This window comes from Pieris napi, chromosome 8 (assembly GCF_905475465.1).
Source record: "Pieris napi chromosome 8, ilPieNapi1.2, whole genome shotgun sequence".
Taxonomy (NCBI): domain Eukaryota; kingdom Metazoa; phylum Arthropoda; class Insecta; order Lepidoptera; family Pieridae; genus Pieris; species Pieris napi.
Window position 1 is genome coordinate 2,516,772 of NC_062241.1, and position 17,061 is coordinate 2,533,832.

Genomic DNA, 17,061 nt, shown 5'->3' on the forward strand with positions numbered 1-17,061 from the left:
GCCACTGAATAACAGACCACGTAATAAAGGAACACTGTATTGAGAAATTAAAAATAATAATAATATTGCATTGTAATTCAAGAACAGTGAGATTTGCTTTTAGTTTTGTGTCTATTGTATTATTTTTTTATTCTAGATTAAGGTGGGTAACTATAATTTTTCAGTGTGACTTGTAATTTTATTTTTGAGTCAGTTATGCACTCTACTTAGGGTTACTTTAGGCTTGCTTGGTAGAGATCGCTTGCCATAAGGCCACCCGTTTCATACCTAATATAATGTTATTTTTTTTTATGTAACGAAGTAAAAAAAAAAATTAAAAGCAAAACGTTTTGTCAAAGAAGGCTTTTGTTTTAAGTATACAATTTCTTACCTCAACATTACATGTTAAATATACTTGGTCAGTCTCTGGAAAGCGGAAGGCACTAACTTTGGTGTAAGTGATTACAGTGGCACCACTCTTGCCAGTATTCGTCGATTTTTGCCAATAATCAATCAACTTCTTCTTTCTGAAATTGAAGAGGGAAATAATATAATAATACTGCAATAAAGCTGCCCCAGCGAACTCCGTTTCTCCTTAATGCCTAGCCTACCTTTTTAGTACATACCAACATAGGACATTTTGCTACCCCAGAGACTGTTCGGTTTTCCTGAATGAAAACTTTGTAGGTTTTTCTGTGATTTTTCTCTATATGAACCTCAGAGTTCAAGTTATAATTTCTTAACCAACAAATAAAAAATAGGGGTTGATCGTAGAGGGCAGAAAATTAAGGGTTGTATGTTTTTTGGTATGCTGTACCATAAAAAAATAAAAACAAAAAAATCATCCATATAATAAAAAATAGGGGTTGACCACTCTTTGCATTTAGGGGTTTGAAAGATATATAGATAGCCGATTCTCAAACTTACTGAATAAGCATAAAAATTTCATAAGAATCGGTCGAGCCGTTTCGGAGGAGTATGCGAACGAACATTGTGACACGAGAATTTTATATATTAGAAGATTATGGTAAACATAAACGATAAAAAAAACTAAAAATATATATAACACAAAAATACAATAAAAATAACTAGCAAAACAGCGGATTATCAAATAGGTACTTAAAAATATCTTTAAACAGTAGAGAAATAAAGAAGAGGTCAGAACATACTTGGGGCATCCTTCTTTGTTTGTGAGCTGTATTTTGCTTGTTTGAGGACTATCGTAGTCTTCATTATCGTATGCCCAGCAGTCGTGTACCTTTATGCTGAACTTCTTTCTTACGTCTCTTAGATATATAAGGATGGTAAGATACTCTCCAATCTTGATCGATTTTTCCAAGGGAGTTGTCTGAAAGTCAAGAGTGCCAATTCTATTTTTAAATATACGTATAAAATTAAAAAAAAATCAACTGTAAGTTATAATAGATCAGTGATTTAAGTTTAATTTAATTTTAATATATATAATAATTTAATTTAAAAATTTAATATGTTAAAGAATTTACTGTTAATAAACTTAGTATTAAAACTATGCTCATTGTATTTTATTAGTGCAAACAATTTATGTAAAATTTCAAAGCAATGCAAGAAATTGCCATTTTCTTCCATAATATTATATAATGCAGTGTTGGCCTAGCGGCTTTAGCGTGTGATCCTTGAGGTCGTAGTTCCGATACCCGGCTGTGCACCAATGGACTTTCTTTTTATATGCGCATTTAACATTCGCTCGAACGGTGAATGAAAACAGTGAGGAAACCAGCTTGCCTTACACCCAAAAAGTCGACGGCGTGTCCGGCACAGGATTCTGATCAGCTACTTGCCTATTAGATTTACATATGATCATGACCCAGATATCTGAGGCCCAGACTATAAAAAAAAGGTTGTAGAGCCACTGATTTTGTTATAAGTTGTATTAATGTATCTCCTGTGACAGGTTATGTATGGGAATCATATCAAGATGTACGCTCCTTCAAAAGGTACGGTCGAAAATTGTTGGTTTACTCGGGTAAGAGAGTTCACATAAAGTTATCTCTGGTTATCTCTAGATCTTAGGGAGCGTTCAAGTATTACATAACGCAATTTTTGGAGATTCTTGACCTCCCCCCCATGTAACTCGCTGTAACGTTTTTCAGTACCCAAGTACAGTACTGTACCCAAGTATAGTAAAACGTTTCGTGACCACCTAGTGACTCTTTAGTTACTATTATGTGGTGTAAGTCGAAGAAATATTAACAATAACGCGTAATTTAATCCCCGCCCCGCATCGTAACGTTTCAAAATAGGAACCCCACCCCCTTCCAAAATACGTTACTATAATCATTTAATCATGCTACATACGTAAAAATTGTATTTTCAATTTTCTTAACCTACAAAGTAATAATATAAATAATTATAAAGAAGATAAAATTTAAAAATTTGGTCCTTGTGGCAGTGTACCTTTAACGCTGGCAACATTTCCTAGTAGTTATAAAATATTGTTTCTCTTAAATGTTGGCGAGTATTAATCATAAGAATTTCGTATTCGACTGGGTGGTGATTAGCGAATGGCCTCTAGAGTCTAGACTAAAACTAAGTGCGTACAATGTGTACTAACTTTAGGAAATTCTCCTCTTTGAATATCCATCCAGCACTCAATGCCACTAGTAGGTCCAGGTACCGCGACCACATCGAGCATGTCAACCATGAAGGGTTTTAGTTTGAGGACGTGTGAAGACTCTTTCTTGACCCCAGTGGATACTTCCAGCGCTGTGCTGGCGCAGGATACCTGAAAAGTTGTTATAATATAGATGTGTGTCTGTGGAGTCTGCAACAGAAGTCATAAGCCTACAAAAACATTCAATCCACAATTATTTCTTATTTTGTAATATATACATTATAAATAGACGACTCATTGGTCTAGTGGTTAGTACCCCTGACTGCGAATCCATGGGTCCCGGATTCGATCCCCGGCTGAGATGACTTTTACATTTAGGGGGATGAAAAATAGATGTTGTCCGATTCTCAGACATACTCAATATGCACACAAAGTTTAGGTACGCTCTTTGTTCGCAGAGCGAGTTCACAGTAGCGATATTGTGTATGTTATGTATTTTATATTATAATATATTTAATTTTTGGACATTATTTTATTTATTAATTATATATTACTTCGTTGCATTACAATGTAAAAATTAAACATAATTAAATAAAAAGGGCAAATGGCGGCCTTATCACTTTCGAGCGATTTCTTCCAGGCAACTAATGGGAGAGAAAAAAAGTTAATGTATTAAAATAGGTAACGTAGTCAAGAAGTGCAAAAATACCTATTACATAGAGTTATTAAGAAAAAAAAACTAAACAGGAGCACAAAACAAACTAAACTGATAAAGGATAAATGAAAAAGTGTATTTTTTGTGAATAAATAAATAAATCTTGCGTTGGCGTCTGCTATTTTAATAATCGTGTCGCGTTGGTGGATACAACGAACTGGTAATGAAAAACAATTTTTCATATAATAATGTATAAAGGTTATGTTGGTTTGTATACGCTTCAAAAACTCAAAAAGTTCTGCACTTGGTATATAATCCGCATCAAGGATTGTTTTTATCTATTTTTTTTATTCATATTTTTTTCACAAGTATTGCAAAATAAAACTTATATGAAATGTATTCTTTGTTTTGTCTCATTTCTCAACCATTCAATCACAATGTGCCACTGCAAAGCGCGGCGGGGTACAGCTAGTATTTATTGAAATGTAAAAATTTGCCCATGCCTCTTTGAGTGATATTGTAAGGCTATTAGTAAGAGGATGATACCTTTCTCGCGAAGTCGCTGGGGCCCTGCACAAAGTCATCGGTTTGGAAGACAAGAACATTGTCAATAGTACCACACGCATTACACAGCGGTCTGGAACCACAGCCATTCAATGGCACTCGGAAAGAGTAACGCGACTGACTACCACCAATCGAAACATATCTGTAAAATAAAACAAAATAGTAAGAAAATCATTTAAATAGTCCTAAAATTTTGTATTCATCGGAATTGTTTGAAATTACACAAAAAAGAATAACACATACGTAATTATTTCATTATAACACTTGATTTTTTTTATAAATTGATTTTAAAATAAAATACTCGATTTCATATAGTAAAACATTTTTTGTGTTTGATTTTAATATAATATAATATTCAGTTTGATTACTTACTTGCATTTTGCGTCATTCAAATGTCCCTTGCTGTAAATTATACCATCAAAGACATCAGCAAATTCAACAGTGACTTCAATGAAGTCAGCCGAACATTTCACATCGATATCCGGAGAGAGGGGCGAGTCCGCAGCACGGGAACCTCTGACGAAGTTCACACCGGTCTCATCACTCTCACTGGAGTAGAATGGGGAGAGAGCATTGTTTCCAGATAACTGGAAGTTCAGCTCTGCTGCTGTAAGTGTTTTCTCGTCTGAAACAGCTGTAGCGAGCGACAGCTACAGCAGAATTAATTATAGATTTTCAGTATCTATCATTATTACACACGTATTCTTAGGGGGTCTATCGATAGGGGGACGAATCCGGACGAAAATAGGAGAACATAATATGTACACCTTCTGGATAGACCTCCTATATAGTGAATACTGCACTGGAGGTTTGAGAGTTATGCCGTTGATGCTCAGATAGAATGCGAGAGAGACCCCGGAGCTTCTGTAACGCGGATTTGAAGGAACTACTCAAGGTGGTTTTAGTGGGTATTGCTCACCCAATCTCTAAACAGCAGAGAGTCTGGTGTGAGTCCCACATACCCCAACACTTTCGAGGGCAAGGCATTTGTAAATCAGAAAAGGGGGTCTTTTTTTAAAGAAACTAAATCATTTTCTTTTTACTCGATATCCTTAGGGTGCGTCCACATCTGGCGAATATGCCGCGAATGTGCGCGCATTTGCCAAATGTGGACGCACCCTTATATTTATTAAAGTCATCATTAATAACAATATCATTAACATATTTTTACACATCCTTATAGGGTATATAATGTCTAAAATATTTAAATTGACACCAAATAAAGTGTTTAAAGATTCATAATGAAGTCAACAGTTATTAACAAATGTCTCTTTAGCGCGTTTGTTTGAATTTACGACATATCCATGACAGCTAAATAGTTTGGTAAAAAGCCTGATGAAGAAACTTTTTAACAGATTATAAAGTGTAAAGTATTTTTGTATCTCCAGTGCATGATGAAATAATCTTTTCGTATTTATTAAACAGAAGATACCTTTCGATTACTGTATGTTAAAAGCGTACTGCGATAATATGTCCAAGCGAGTTGTTCTAGTGCAAATACCGTCAATCATTCAGTAACTTTTAGCCCATTCGAAATATAAAATACTGATTTATGATTTGTATATTGAAACTGTCATAACTCATAACCAATATGTCATACGAAAACAATAGCTTACATCATACCTACACATTCGATTTGACCTTTGACATACTGAAAGTGATGAAACTTAAGATTACATATAGTAATAATGAGCTTAGCGGCCTTTGGGTAATATGTTTATTACATATTGCCAATAAGTTCTTCAATCTATGTTGGATAAACTTAATTTCTTTTCATTATTTGGGCTCAGTAACATCAAAGGCTTTTGATATCTGTTTTAGAATCTTTACGGAAAGTAATAGTGTTGTATAAACGTTCATTTGCAAACAAAAACTCGTCAAATTGCCTTTAAGTCGGTATAAACGTTTGGATTAACTTGAACTTTTGATATTATATTTGTAACCTATTTCATAATAAACTAGTACATAATAATAGTATCTATTACCTGCACGAGTGCAATCAGTGTCGCTATGCGCATGACAGCCGCTTCATGGGGACCTGAAATAAAAAAAAAATACATTACATATTGCGTGTAAACCTATTTTTTGTGAAAAAGTCAAGAGTTTGTCAAATACTAAAAATACAGCAAATAAATGTTGCCAGCATAATTTCTAACTATAGTATGAGTGCGTGCTTCTATTTCACCATGCCTCCTGCTGATCGAGGACAAATCTTGTTTTTTTTTTATTTTTTATTATGATAATGATGTTACTATTGATTACTTAAGATGTCATGGGAACATGGTGTAATGGTTGCAGCTTCTTACAAACATTGTGTAAAACAAAAAACTTAGCGATTAAAAATAGTGGCGGAGAGTTTATTTCCAGTTCTTCTCTTCCGTTCTACGCCCTTGACTGGCAAATGTAGAATTAGAAGCATTAAACATATATTTCTTCTATGATGCTCATAAGCGTACATTGTTTCCTATATGAATAAATGATATTGACTTTTGCCTTTTATAAATATATTAGTGTTTGATAGTATTATCAAACTATATAACTGTATTGGTAACTTTCTTTCTATGAGTTAAAGGAAAACATCGTGAGGAAACCTGACTTAGGCTGATCACCTACTTGTATATTAGATTGACAATTGATCATGAAACAGATACAGAAATCTGCGGTCCAGTCCAAAAGGTTGTAGCGCCACCAGTTAATTTTTATGTAATAAAACATATAAATATTACATAAAAATTATTAATGAACTATAAATGATTTTAAATTGCTATATAATCGTAAAAATAACAGGTCATCAAAATGGCAGATCACGAAGACGTTAATTGTGGTATCGTATTCGTGAGGTCAGTACTGTTTGAACTCTGAAGTTTCCGTATATATTTCGACATGCTTCTAATCGCGAAACATTATTTCTTTTAATTATTTAGTAAATAAAATGCTAATAGCTTTTTATGTTTATGCTCACCAGCAACACTGAATGAGTTTATGAATCGATAAAATACACAATAATAGAATTAGTATCGTGATTTTATAAGCTTAATTTATTTTAGTCCTTCATCCCTATGCTCCAATTACCTATACTAGATTAGATTAGCTAGATTAGCTTTTAAGTAATCGTATTTTCAAGCTGAGACGTACGATCATTTATAAAAAAAATTAACAGTAAAAGTACGGCCTACATGGTGTTAACAAAACACAGACCGTGACTGGTTCTGCGGCCAAATTATTAAATATTATGTAAAGTAGGCAAACAAAAAAGTACGGTTCTCGCAAGCAACTGCGCTGCGGTTCACCCATGACCTATGGCAGAGGAGTAGATAGAAAAATGAACACAGTAAGAGATAATTAAAAGATAATAATATATAAGTATTTTCTCCAACTTCGATTTTTTTCGGAGTAGGGACTCTTGGGCGCTAATTAAAGATTATAGTTGGCGCCTGGTAGATAGTACCGGTGACCCCACAGCTGGTGCTTTACTCGCTCAACGATCATTTTATTAATTTTTGTAATCATAAAAATAATTTATTACTACTATATGATTACTAATAAACATTATAAATTATCATTAAAAGATTCATAAATTTATAGTTTAGAAAAACAAATGACTGTTAGTTTATTATTTTGTGAGCTTCATTTAAATTACAATTACATTACATAAAACTTTAATTCACTCATAGTAATTAAATAATGTTTAGCAAAAGTTCAAGGGTCACTCGAAAACCATTTTGCTAGTGATCAATCTTCAGAGATCTGTTGATAAGTTCGTCATTAAATGATAACGTTGATTCTTTATTGTGTAGAGTTAATTATACGATGTGTATTTATTTATTTATAATATAACAGGAGGAAAATGGGCCGGAGGCTCACTCGATGTTAAGTTTGCCCTTGCACACTCACGTTGCCAGAAGGCTCGCCAGTACGTTGCCTTTAAATTATACTGAAAAACTGTTTGTACACTTATATCGTTGTTAATTTACTACCTCTTCGGTCCTACAGAATTCGAATGCAGATCGTAACGTCTTAAGTTCAAATTTTGGGAAAAAATAATTGTAATCCAAATGGTGAGATTCAAAGTCGATGCTAAGCGGGCAATTCCAATGTAATTTTGACAGTTAGGAAACACGTTAAGTCTAACCGTAGGCGGTCTCTAAATCTTGCTCTAAGTAAGTGCTGCTAGTTCTATCGGTCTGCGCAAGAGTCTAAAAACTGGATTGAATGATTTTCGAAAATGGAATTTGTAGTAATAATGGCTTCTATTTATTTAATTTAACTAATTTTTTGGAAATACTTGATTCTGTCCAATCCGCCATTCTGATTGAAACGAACGCATTTGAAACAAAAAAAAACAGTGGCGCTATAAACTTTTTAGGTCTGGGCCTCAGTTTTCTGTATGTTTCATAATCATTTATAAATCAAATAGGCAAGTAGGTGATCAGCCTCCTGTGCCTGACACGCTATCGATTTTTTCTGGCAAGCCGATTTTCTCCCAATGTTTTTCTTCATCATTCGAGCGAATTTTAAATACGCGCATAGAAAGAAAGTCCATTGGTGCACAGCCGTGGATCAAATCTACGACCTCAGGGATGAAGCCACTAGCCAGTAGTATTTAAAATAGTTGGAAAAATTATACGCTGTATTTAAAAAACTACCTTATTATTTAACATTTAAAATATTGCACATTTTCAAAACACATTTGTTACATTTCATTACAAAATGTTATGCTAATCACTTCGACCTCTCTCGTGCATGAACTATGCAATATTTACCTAAACTCTCAGCCAAGGTCCCATTTAATGCGCTTTTAAGTACGTATGCATTTTTTTTAAATTTGCGAAATGCGATGACATTGACAATACCGAAAAAAGCTAAAAGTAATCAATGAAATCGAAATTTATGTGTGGATGAGCAAGGAATCATGTATGTGTGCCATGGTCGACATGACATCACAATTCCGATGTGCCCACAATGTGACCATGCTTTTATAACTTGGACTTTGCTTTGAAGATAAAACATGTTTAAATTATAATTCTAAGGCATTATATTTATATATTATCAAATAAACATATCCCATACAGAGCTGTTTTACTTAACCATATCTGGTGGTGTCTAGCTTTGATTCCCAGCGAAAAAGTTACGCGAGACAATTTCGAGTAACAAAAAACTAAGCTAAGCTAGCCCAGAAAAGTGTCTTTTCCACACTTCAGAGAAGTTTTATACTGTCTTAATAAACCGTAATTTATCATTTGTGATAGAGTAAGAATATTTTAAACGTTATTATATAAAGTTTTAGATTATCGTATACCTGATATTTAGGAAAGAAAATAAATCTAATGGATACCTGTAACCTTTATTTAAAAGTGACTTTAAAGGAATGCCTTGGTGAATTAGTATATAACGAAATGACATCAAAGAGACAGTGAAGTGTTAATTGTGTAAAATTAAGACAGATAGAGGGTTCTCTCTTTAGGGCTCAGGACAAAACATCTTTCCTCCATAAATGCTTATTTGTAAGAACTGCTTATTTTGTAGATCAAAAAATAGTTGTCTCTTAAACTCAAAAGCTATGGTCACCTTTTAAGCTCGGACAGGTTCAACTGGTTCAATATGGGCCACAAAGAATCGAATGTTACATAATGTGAGAATCGTATGTCTGTTGTCAGGGGCGACAATGACAAATTAAACGGTTATGCGGTAATTTGGTTATGTGAATGAGCCGTAAAGTTCAAAGCTTTTACTTCAAAGGTGTTATGTTATGTTTAGGTATTATTATATTAATTTGCTCTATCGTCTATCGTCGTAGGTAGCCACTGTGTACCAGACTTTGTACGTGCACAATTAAGAGAAGAAAACTGGCATTAGACCCAAAAAGTTGACGGGACAAAAGCTGCCTATTAGAAGCAAAACACTTTCTTACCTATTAGATCACGAAATAGATAACGATATCTGAAGCTAAGACTAAGGCAAATAACCCAGAGGATTTCAGCAAAATATTATGTGGGCTGAAAAGTTACCCAGATTTTTTTTTTTAAAGAGATTGATTTTATTGTTCAATATAGTTGTCTTCGAGAGTGATACAACGATTATAACGGTCATACAATTTTTCAATACAATTTTTGATAAAAAATCAAACATGCATAGGGCATCCAAACATATTAATTTTAGGCTTTTTTTTAATGGCTCTGGCAGGATTTGTGCATTAGCCAGCGTCAAGTATAGGATTTTTTTATAATTCGTGCTTGTCTTTAGAAATTCGACCGTGTCCTCTATGTACAATTGTACAGTTTAGGCACTCGCCCGGTACCGCACAACCCTCCCAAAGGCCGAGAACAAATTTAAATTAAATTAAAACTTGCCCTCGAACCGGGAATCGAACCCGGTACCCCTCATCTAGCTGCCACTTAATAAGACCGCTAGGCTATGAGGCCCCATTTAAGGCTTTATTAGCATTCTCTAAATTTAATAACAATTATGTAATATGTTTAAATTATAACCAGGATCTCGGAACTTATCAGATCTTGTTCATCTATATGGTTAACATTCAGAGTCGAGACACAGTGTCTGTGACTTCTGTGTACTAAAACATATATGTATTCAGTAGACCTAAGTTTCCACTTTAAATTTTACTATAAGTGCCCTGCTTTGACAAAAATGCTGCAATGAACCTATTTTATTCACATTAGATCTACGTCTTTTCTATAGAGCTACTAATCTATATCTAATCTATAATATATACACATTCACATCGACTCTATTCAATTCTAGCCACCCGCGGACTTCGTTTAGCCTTCATTTTAATTTTTCTTAGCCTATCTTTTTAGTTGCATACCAACACATGGAACATTTTGCTATCTCATAGAGAAGAAGAAGAAGAGGTTCGCTTTTACGGAATAAAAACCTAAATACTATTTTTTTTTCACCAAATAAACATTCCTCGGAGTTTAAAAAGTTCCAGAGAGTTTATTGCCAGTTCTTCTCCTCCGTTGTACGCCCTTGATTTGAGAACTGGCAGTAAATGTAAAGCATTTAATATGTATTTCTTTTGACGTTCATATATGTAAATTGCGTGAATGAATAAATGATTTTGAATTTTGAAAACTCGAATTGGTCCAGGTTTCATTAAATTCCATTAAGGGTATATAATTATATTATGTTATATTCTTAGTTTCTAAATATCAACCCGTGATTTGAGTAAAAAAGTCGATTTGCTAACTACAATGATACTAAATCTAGTCGTGTAAAGCCGACTAAGACGTAACGATATATCGTACCGATTTCAGACGATAAACAAAACGTGCAAACGCAATCGAAATTGCAACTGCCACCGATGAACGATAATCTACAACGATTTTTCATACACACGATCGATAAATCTGCGTAAATCGGTTTACACAGAGAAATCGCTACGATATATCGTTACACACAGCCGGTATTGAAGTATTTGATTATAAGCCAAAATAATTATTTTTCTGGCATTAATATTTTAAAGGTGGTAGTGAAGATAAGCTGCTACACTAAATACGCGATAAGCTGCTAACCAACAGATAATGTTATCGTTCGTGATATTAACTTGGCTTGAACTATAGACAGTGGCTATACCATCTGGGGCCCGTGGCAATTTCTTTTGATGGGGCCCTATCAGTAAACATCGACACGCTGTACTTAATTTAATGTTAATAAACTTCGAGATTTTCAGCGTACTCAATTACACGTTGTATATGTCCCACTATTGGCCATAGACCTATAGACCATTTCCTCTCTTAGGCGAGAGGGAATGGTCTGTAGTCCCCAATACCCCAATACCTAATGGGGACTTCACATTCATCTATAGAACATAATATCGCTTGGTCAGGGGCTCTCTTGGGTCCCCGACCGTAGCATTTTGCCAGTCCTGCCACCCTATTGTTACGCCGCTGACTATAGAAGTAATTTTAAAGACGAAAAATTAGCCAAAGTAGACAGGATTAAAATACAAAAATAAACCAAGACATTTTGCGGTCATTTTCCTTACGAAAACAGTAATTGTTTCGCCAGAATAACGCAATGAGCTTAACACATAATTGGTAGATTGTCGAATTATCTTTTATCAAAAATCGTTTTGTCAGTTAAATGTCTACGTTGTTTACGACATTGCGTTACAAAGGGCAAGAACAAAATATGTCATGATGAGCTTCATTTGAAAGTTATGCTAAAAGTTTGGAAATGAAAATATTTTTATAAAATGTAAGGTTAAGTATTTTTGAAGTTATACTTCTTTAGCGTTATGAAAAATTGATGAGAGTGAAATTTTACGATGCGTACCTTGACACAAAATTAACAGAATGAAGTTGCCCACGGAAGATGCTACGGCATTGGACATAATTTAAAAACAACATTCGAATAATAATAGAATTTATGTTACACTTAATGTAAGAGAATAATAATAAATATTTATTTATTTAATTTTTCAAATGTAAACTGAAATTGACTATAATGACTCCTTTTCCAGTCTTTGATTATGTAATTGTAATTAATTATTTGCATGCAATCAAAAACTATTTTTAATAATGCTAAAGAAGTATAACTTCTTACGCGCGTACATAATTACACGCATCTTTTTTTTATTAACAGATTGTTATTATATTAATTAAGTAATTAAATCTCAGTATAGATTTTTATAATTACATCCATCTATCTAGATGTGTTTTTGTTTTTTTTTTGACTTTCATGTTTTATATATTTAAACTTCTTGTTTTTCTAACAAATAAGTTCACAAAAGAGAGGGTAGATCTTACGAATTATAATCTAGCCTATACAATAATTAAGGCAAAAAGTAATATTATGTAATTTTTTTTTAAATATTAGGACGTATCTTGAACTAAGATAATATTCATTAACAGTCTTAGTGGTCTATAATGTGTGATTTTAGATATATAAATGTACTAGCCGTTTCGCGCCCGCTTTGCTGGACGAATTAAAATAAATTTTATGTTTCATTATTTTATTTTTTTCATATTTTTATTATTCTTCTTTTTAACTTCCCGCTAAGAAAATTGAAATATTTCGAAAATCGAGTTTTTAACAGATGTTGACGTTTTGCGGTTCTAGGAAGCCTCTTTTGTTTTTATTAGCGGGAAAAATTTTCATAAAAGTAAAACAGAAATAAAAAATGAAGGAACGTTGGAATTAAAAAAATAAATAGCCATAAACCATCTAGGAAAAATTTCGCATCGAATGGTGGTAGTTTCATGTCGATACGATCAGTGGTTTAAGCGTGAAAGAGCCTCAAACGAACACCATTTTCTTTTTATATTTTTATATAAGTAAATGTATTATATTTTGTATAACTGAACAAATGGAGCTACGGAAGCAATCACAGCTGTGGAGAATCAATAACAATTAATAAAATTGATATGCTAAATTATATTAGTAATACATCAAAAAACTAGTAGCATTCTTGACTATGTTAAACGATTTAAATATTCGTCACTTCCTTATAGTTTCTGTTACTAAATTGTTATAACACGTTGCTTAATTGGCACCAGAAAATCCTTGAAATTGAAATTTGTTTTAAAAGAATTATAGAAAAATTGGTTTATAAAATCATCATTAGAATTCATTATATTTACGAATATCATTTGGAATCTATATATATATAATGAAAATGGTCTTCGTTTGAGGCTCAATCACGCCTAAACCACTGATCGTATCGACATGAAACTACCACCATTCGATGCGAAATTTATCCTAGATGGTTTATGGCTATTTTTTATCGAATTCTAACGTTCCTTCATTTTTTTATTGCTGTTTTACTTTTATGAAAATTTATCCATACGGACTTCACCGCGGAAACATTCGGGGAGGCTTCCTAGAACCTCTAAACGTCAACATCTGTTAAAAACTCGATTTTCGAAATATTTCAATTTTCTTAGCGGGAAGTTAAAAAGAAGAATAATAAAAATATGAAAAAAAATAAAATAATGAAACATAAAATTTATTTTAATTCGTCCAGCAAAGCGGGCGCGAAACGGCTAGTATATCCTAAAGACAAGGTGAAATGTACAAACTTCAAATATAAGTTGTATACCTGTAATTATCTTTTTTTTAAATAGTCTATTTAATGAGAAAATAAGAAGAAAAGTAGTCGCATGCCAGTAGTATAATAACACATCTACCGAGCTATGTTTATATGATTTCCCTTTCTTAATATTATTCAACAATTTTTTTATTTACTTTTTTTTCACAAGGATTGAATAATTATATTAACTACAAATAAGTGTTCTCTTCCAGAAAACCCTTATAATACTTCAATTTTTTTTTTATTAATTGTCGTGGTTACAACTAAAAGATATGGTAACTGAAATAACAAATAATTAACCCATCATGTCTAGAAATTAAAGAAGCACGAGATAGTTTACGATGGCGATATGTACTTATTTCTTCGAAATTAATCATAAAAATACTAAAAAGCATGCATTGTGTGCTGAACATATTTTAGTTAATTAAACATACTCAGGGATAATGAAGCATTCTAATCGTGAAAGAATGTTTGAAATCGGTCTTGTAATGTTTTGAAAAGAAATAACAAATGAACGCATCATTAAGTGTTCTACGACTAACGTAAGAATGTCAACCTCCAAGGAATAATATTGCAAATGTCTGATTCATACGTTAGATGCATGTTAGAATAAGTACTTGCGTCATACCCTTGCTGTTTTGCTCTGGTCTAAGATCCGGTATTACATACCCACATTTGTTAATGATAATAAATATCGGATAGGCAAGTATTAGGCTACAAAATGGTCGGTCATCGATCCCCTATAAAGTTGAACATTTGAGACATATTTGCACTATTCATAAACTATATTATTATTCTACATAATAATAATTAAAAATTAATAAATAGAAAATTAAAACTTTGGTTGGTTTAATATTGTACTATATAATTGTGTGTTGGAAATAAATATCTTTAAATTTTCTGTTATCAAAATGTATGTGTTGGCAATTTGATTCAAGGAAAAAATATGTATGTCTAGCTATCTAATATTATATAAGGTAAGCGCAAGAAGTTCAAAAATAAATAAGACATATGGTTATATGGACAAAAAAAACATATGTAAAAAGTAAACAGGACATAATAAAAAAAAGGATACATGGAACACGATAATTTCAGATCAATTAGTACGAAAGTTAGGGATACGATGTGGATAGGTAATGGAAGATAAAGAATTAAAGGAAGATAGAGAAGGAGCTAAGCGATTAGGGACTGCAGACGCTGCAGAGATCTTAAAGGAGTCGCCAAGAAAGGAAGAGTAATGAGATGTGATTTCAAGAATAAATACTACCAATAGGTAAATTTTACCAATTAATAAATTGCCACAAAAAATCTGCAAGAGACTAAACTACAAATGGTGGCGATCGAAACCCTGCTAATTATCGGAAATAATGAAAATTATGAACATTTCATGCTTAAATATCAAAGGCATTTAATTTAATTATTTTAGCTTTTGACTATACTTGATGCGATTTTTCCTATTTGTAACATAATTTAGTAATTTATTTGCAATATTTTGAACTCTGTTTCTTTAAATTAAATTAAAAAAAAATACGTATTCTATATTTCCGACCAAATTCCATTAGTAGGATATTATGAAAGTAATGCAAACGAGAAATCTAAATATGTCGTTGATCTAAGCGTAACCTTTTATAGAGTCATCCAAGTAACCTAATCGCCGAGTAAAGATCATCGCTTAACTCCCAAGCGTTTAACTATACTTTAGTTTATTTCGAAAACCAATGCTAATACCTGACATGGTTACCATAGTAACCACTTTTTAATATAAACACTTTTTATCTTCAATGAATAAATGGCTTAAATATAAGAGTCTTTCCTCCAACGTTGGATACTCTTCGTGCACGAGCTAATTAAAGATTTAAGTTGGTCTGGTGAACCCAGAGCAGGTGCTTTCGCTCAAGGGATAAGTATAGCAATACAGGCTGCCAGCATTAGATGAACTAAACTTTTTAAATTTGTTTGTCTATTTATTCATTTTTAATTATTATTATTATTACAATGTAGGTTAAGTAAATGCTGTATATTTGAGTATTGGAAATAAATACTTTGAGATACATTATTCAATCCACGTGGGTATATGTCACACGGTCTAACCTTAGCTAGACGCGTAACACACCATTCGTGAACTAGTTTATTGGAATTAATATAATGTATCTTGTTTTTTGGAAAAATTTGAGAGATAGAAAAAGTCCTTGGACACAATAGAGTAGAGTATTATTAATTTAAAAAAAAACCATAGACACAGAGAGGTAGGCTCCAATATGTCAAATCTAATCCCACGGATGTCATGTTAACGGTAAGTCTTAACTCTGAATTTCACCGTAGGAACAGCGAATTGGTGTTTTCTAAATTTTATATAATACTGCGCAGTAAAGTCTCCTCCGTTTCTAGCATTAACAGATTCGACAAAAGTTAAATGAAACACATGTGATATAGATTCAAATGAAACAATTTAAAATCAAATTGTATGTAACCCTGGAGCAAATCGCGATTAAAGGTCACCGTTATAAAATTGAAAATTCTCTCATGCCATTAGATAAATTAGCGTTTTGTTTGATGTGAACATCGTATTCAGTAATGTCTATCACGATTTTTATTGCGCAATAATCTACTAAATTAAGGTGCTAATCTTATAGACAAAAACTAAGAAAATCTATGTACTTTATAACTCGGCTGGATTATTGTAGATATTGTGTTGAAGTTTATTCGGGGCGGAAGGAGGTATAATGAAACAATCATTATTACTGCGTTGGGATCTGAACTTCGGACCACCTGGTTTAAATATAAATATTGCATAATCTCAATAAAGCTCAAATAAAGCTCATAAACTTATTTACGAAAATAAATTTATTTATTAGTAAAGAAACCTCTCAATGTCCAAAAGAAAATATAATTCTAATTTAGTAGTTTTCAAATCGTAAAACGGAATAGACGAGGTCCAAAATTAGACGTATTGTTTTTTAAATCGCCAATTTTTCTAAAAATATATATACAAATTAGAATCCGAAACATTATTCAAGTAATATATATACATATAACTTATGATTAAGGGTGAGTTTGCAAATTCCACAGACTAGGATTTTTTTTATTTCAAAGTGACAGGTCGTATTTGAGATTGACAAATACAAAAGTCATGCCTTAATGACCTCTCCAAACATTGGTTTTCACACGAGTTAATCATTTTATTGCACATTAGTACTAATAGTAACGATATAGTGAAGTAAA

General features: G+C 32.6%; 1 protein-coding gene across 1 annotated transcript in view; it reads right to left on the bottom strand.

Moving 5' to 3' along the window:
- LOC125051982 (mucin-1) overlaps positions 1–17,061 on the bottom strand; it is a 48,340-nt gene that overhangs the window by 13,143 nt on the left and 18,136 nt on the right. Inside the window, exons 2-7 of the mRNA XM_047652626.1 lie at positions 5,774–5,826; positions 4,161–4,438; positions 3,771–3,930; positions 2,570–2,740; positions 1,149–1,327; positions 371–506 (exon numbers count right to left, since the gene is read on the bottom strand). Coding sequence (XP_047508582.1) covers positions 371–506; positions 1,149–1,327; positions 2,570–2,740; positions 3,771–3,930; positions 4,161–4,438; positions 5,774–5,806 — 957 coding nt within the window. The 5' untranslated portion in view covers positions 5,807–5,826. The remainder of the gene's footprint in view (positions 1–370; positions 507–1,148; positions 1,328–2,569; positions 2,741–3,770; positions 3,931–4,160; positions 4,439–5,773; positions 5,827–17,061) is intronic.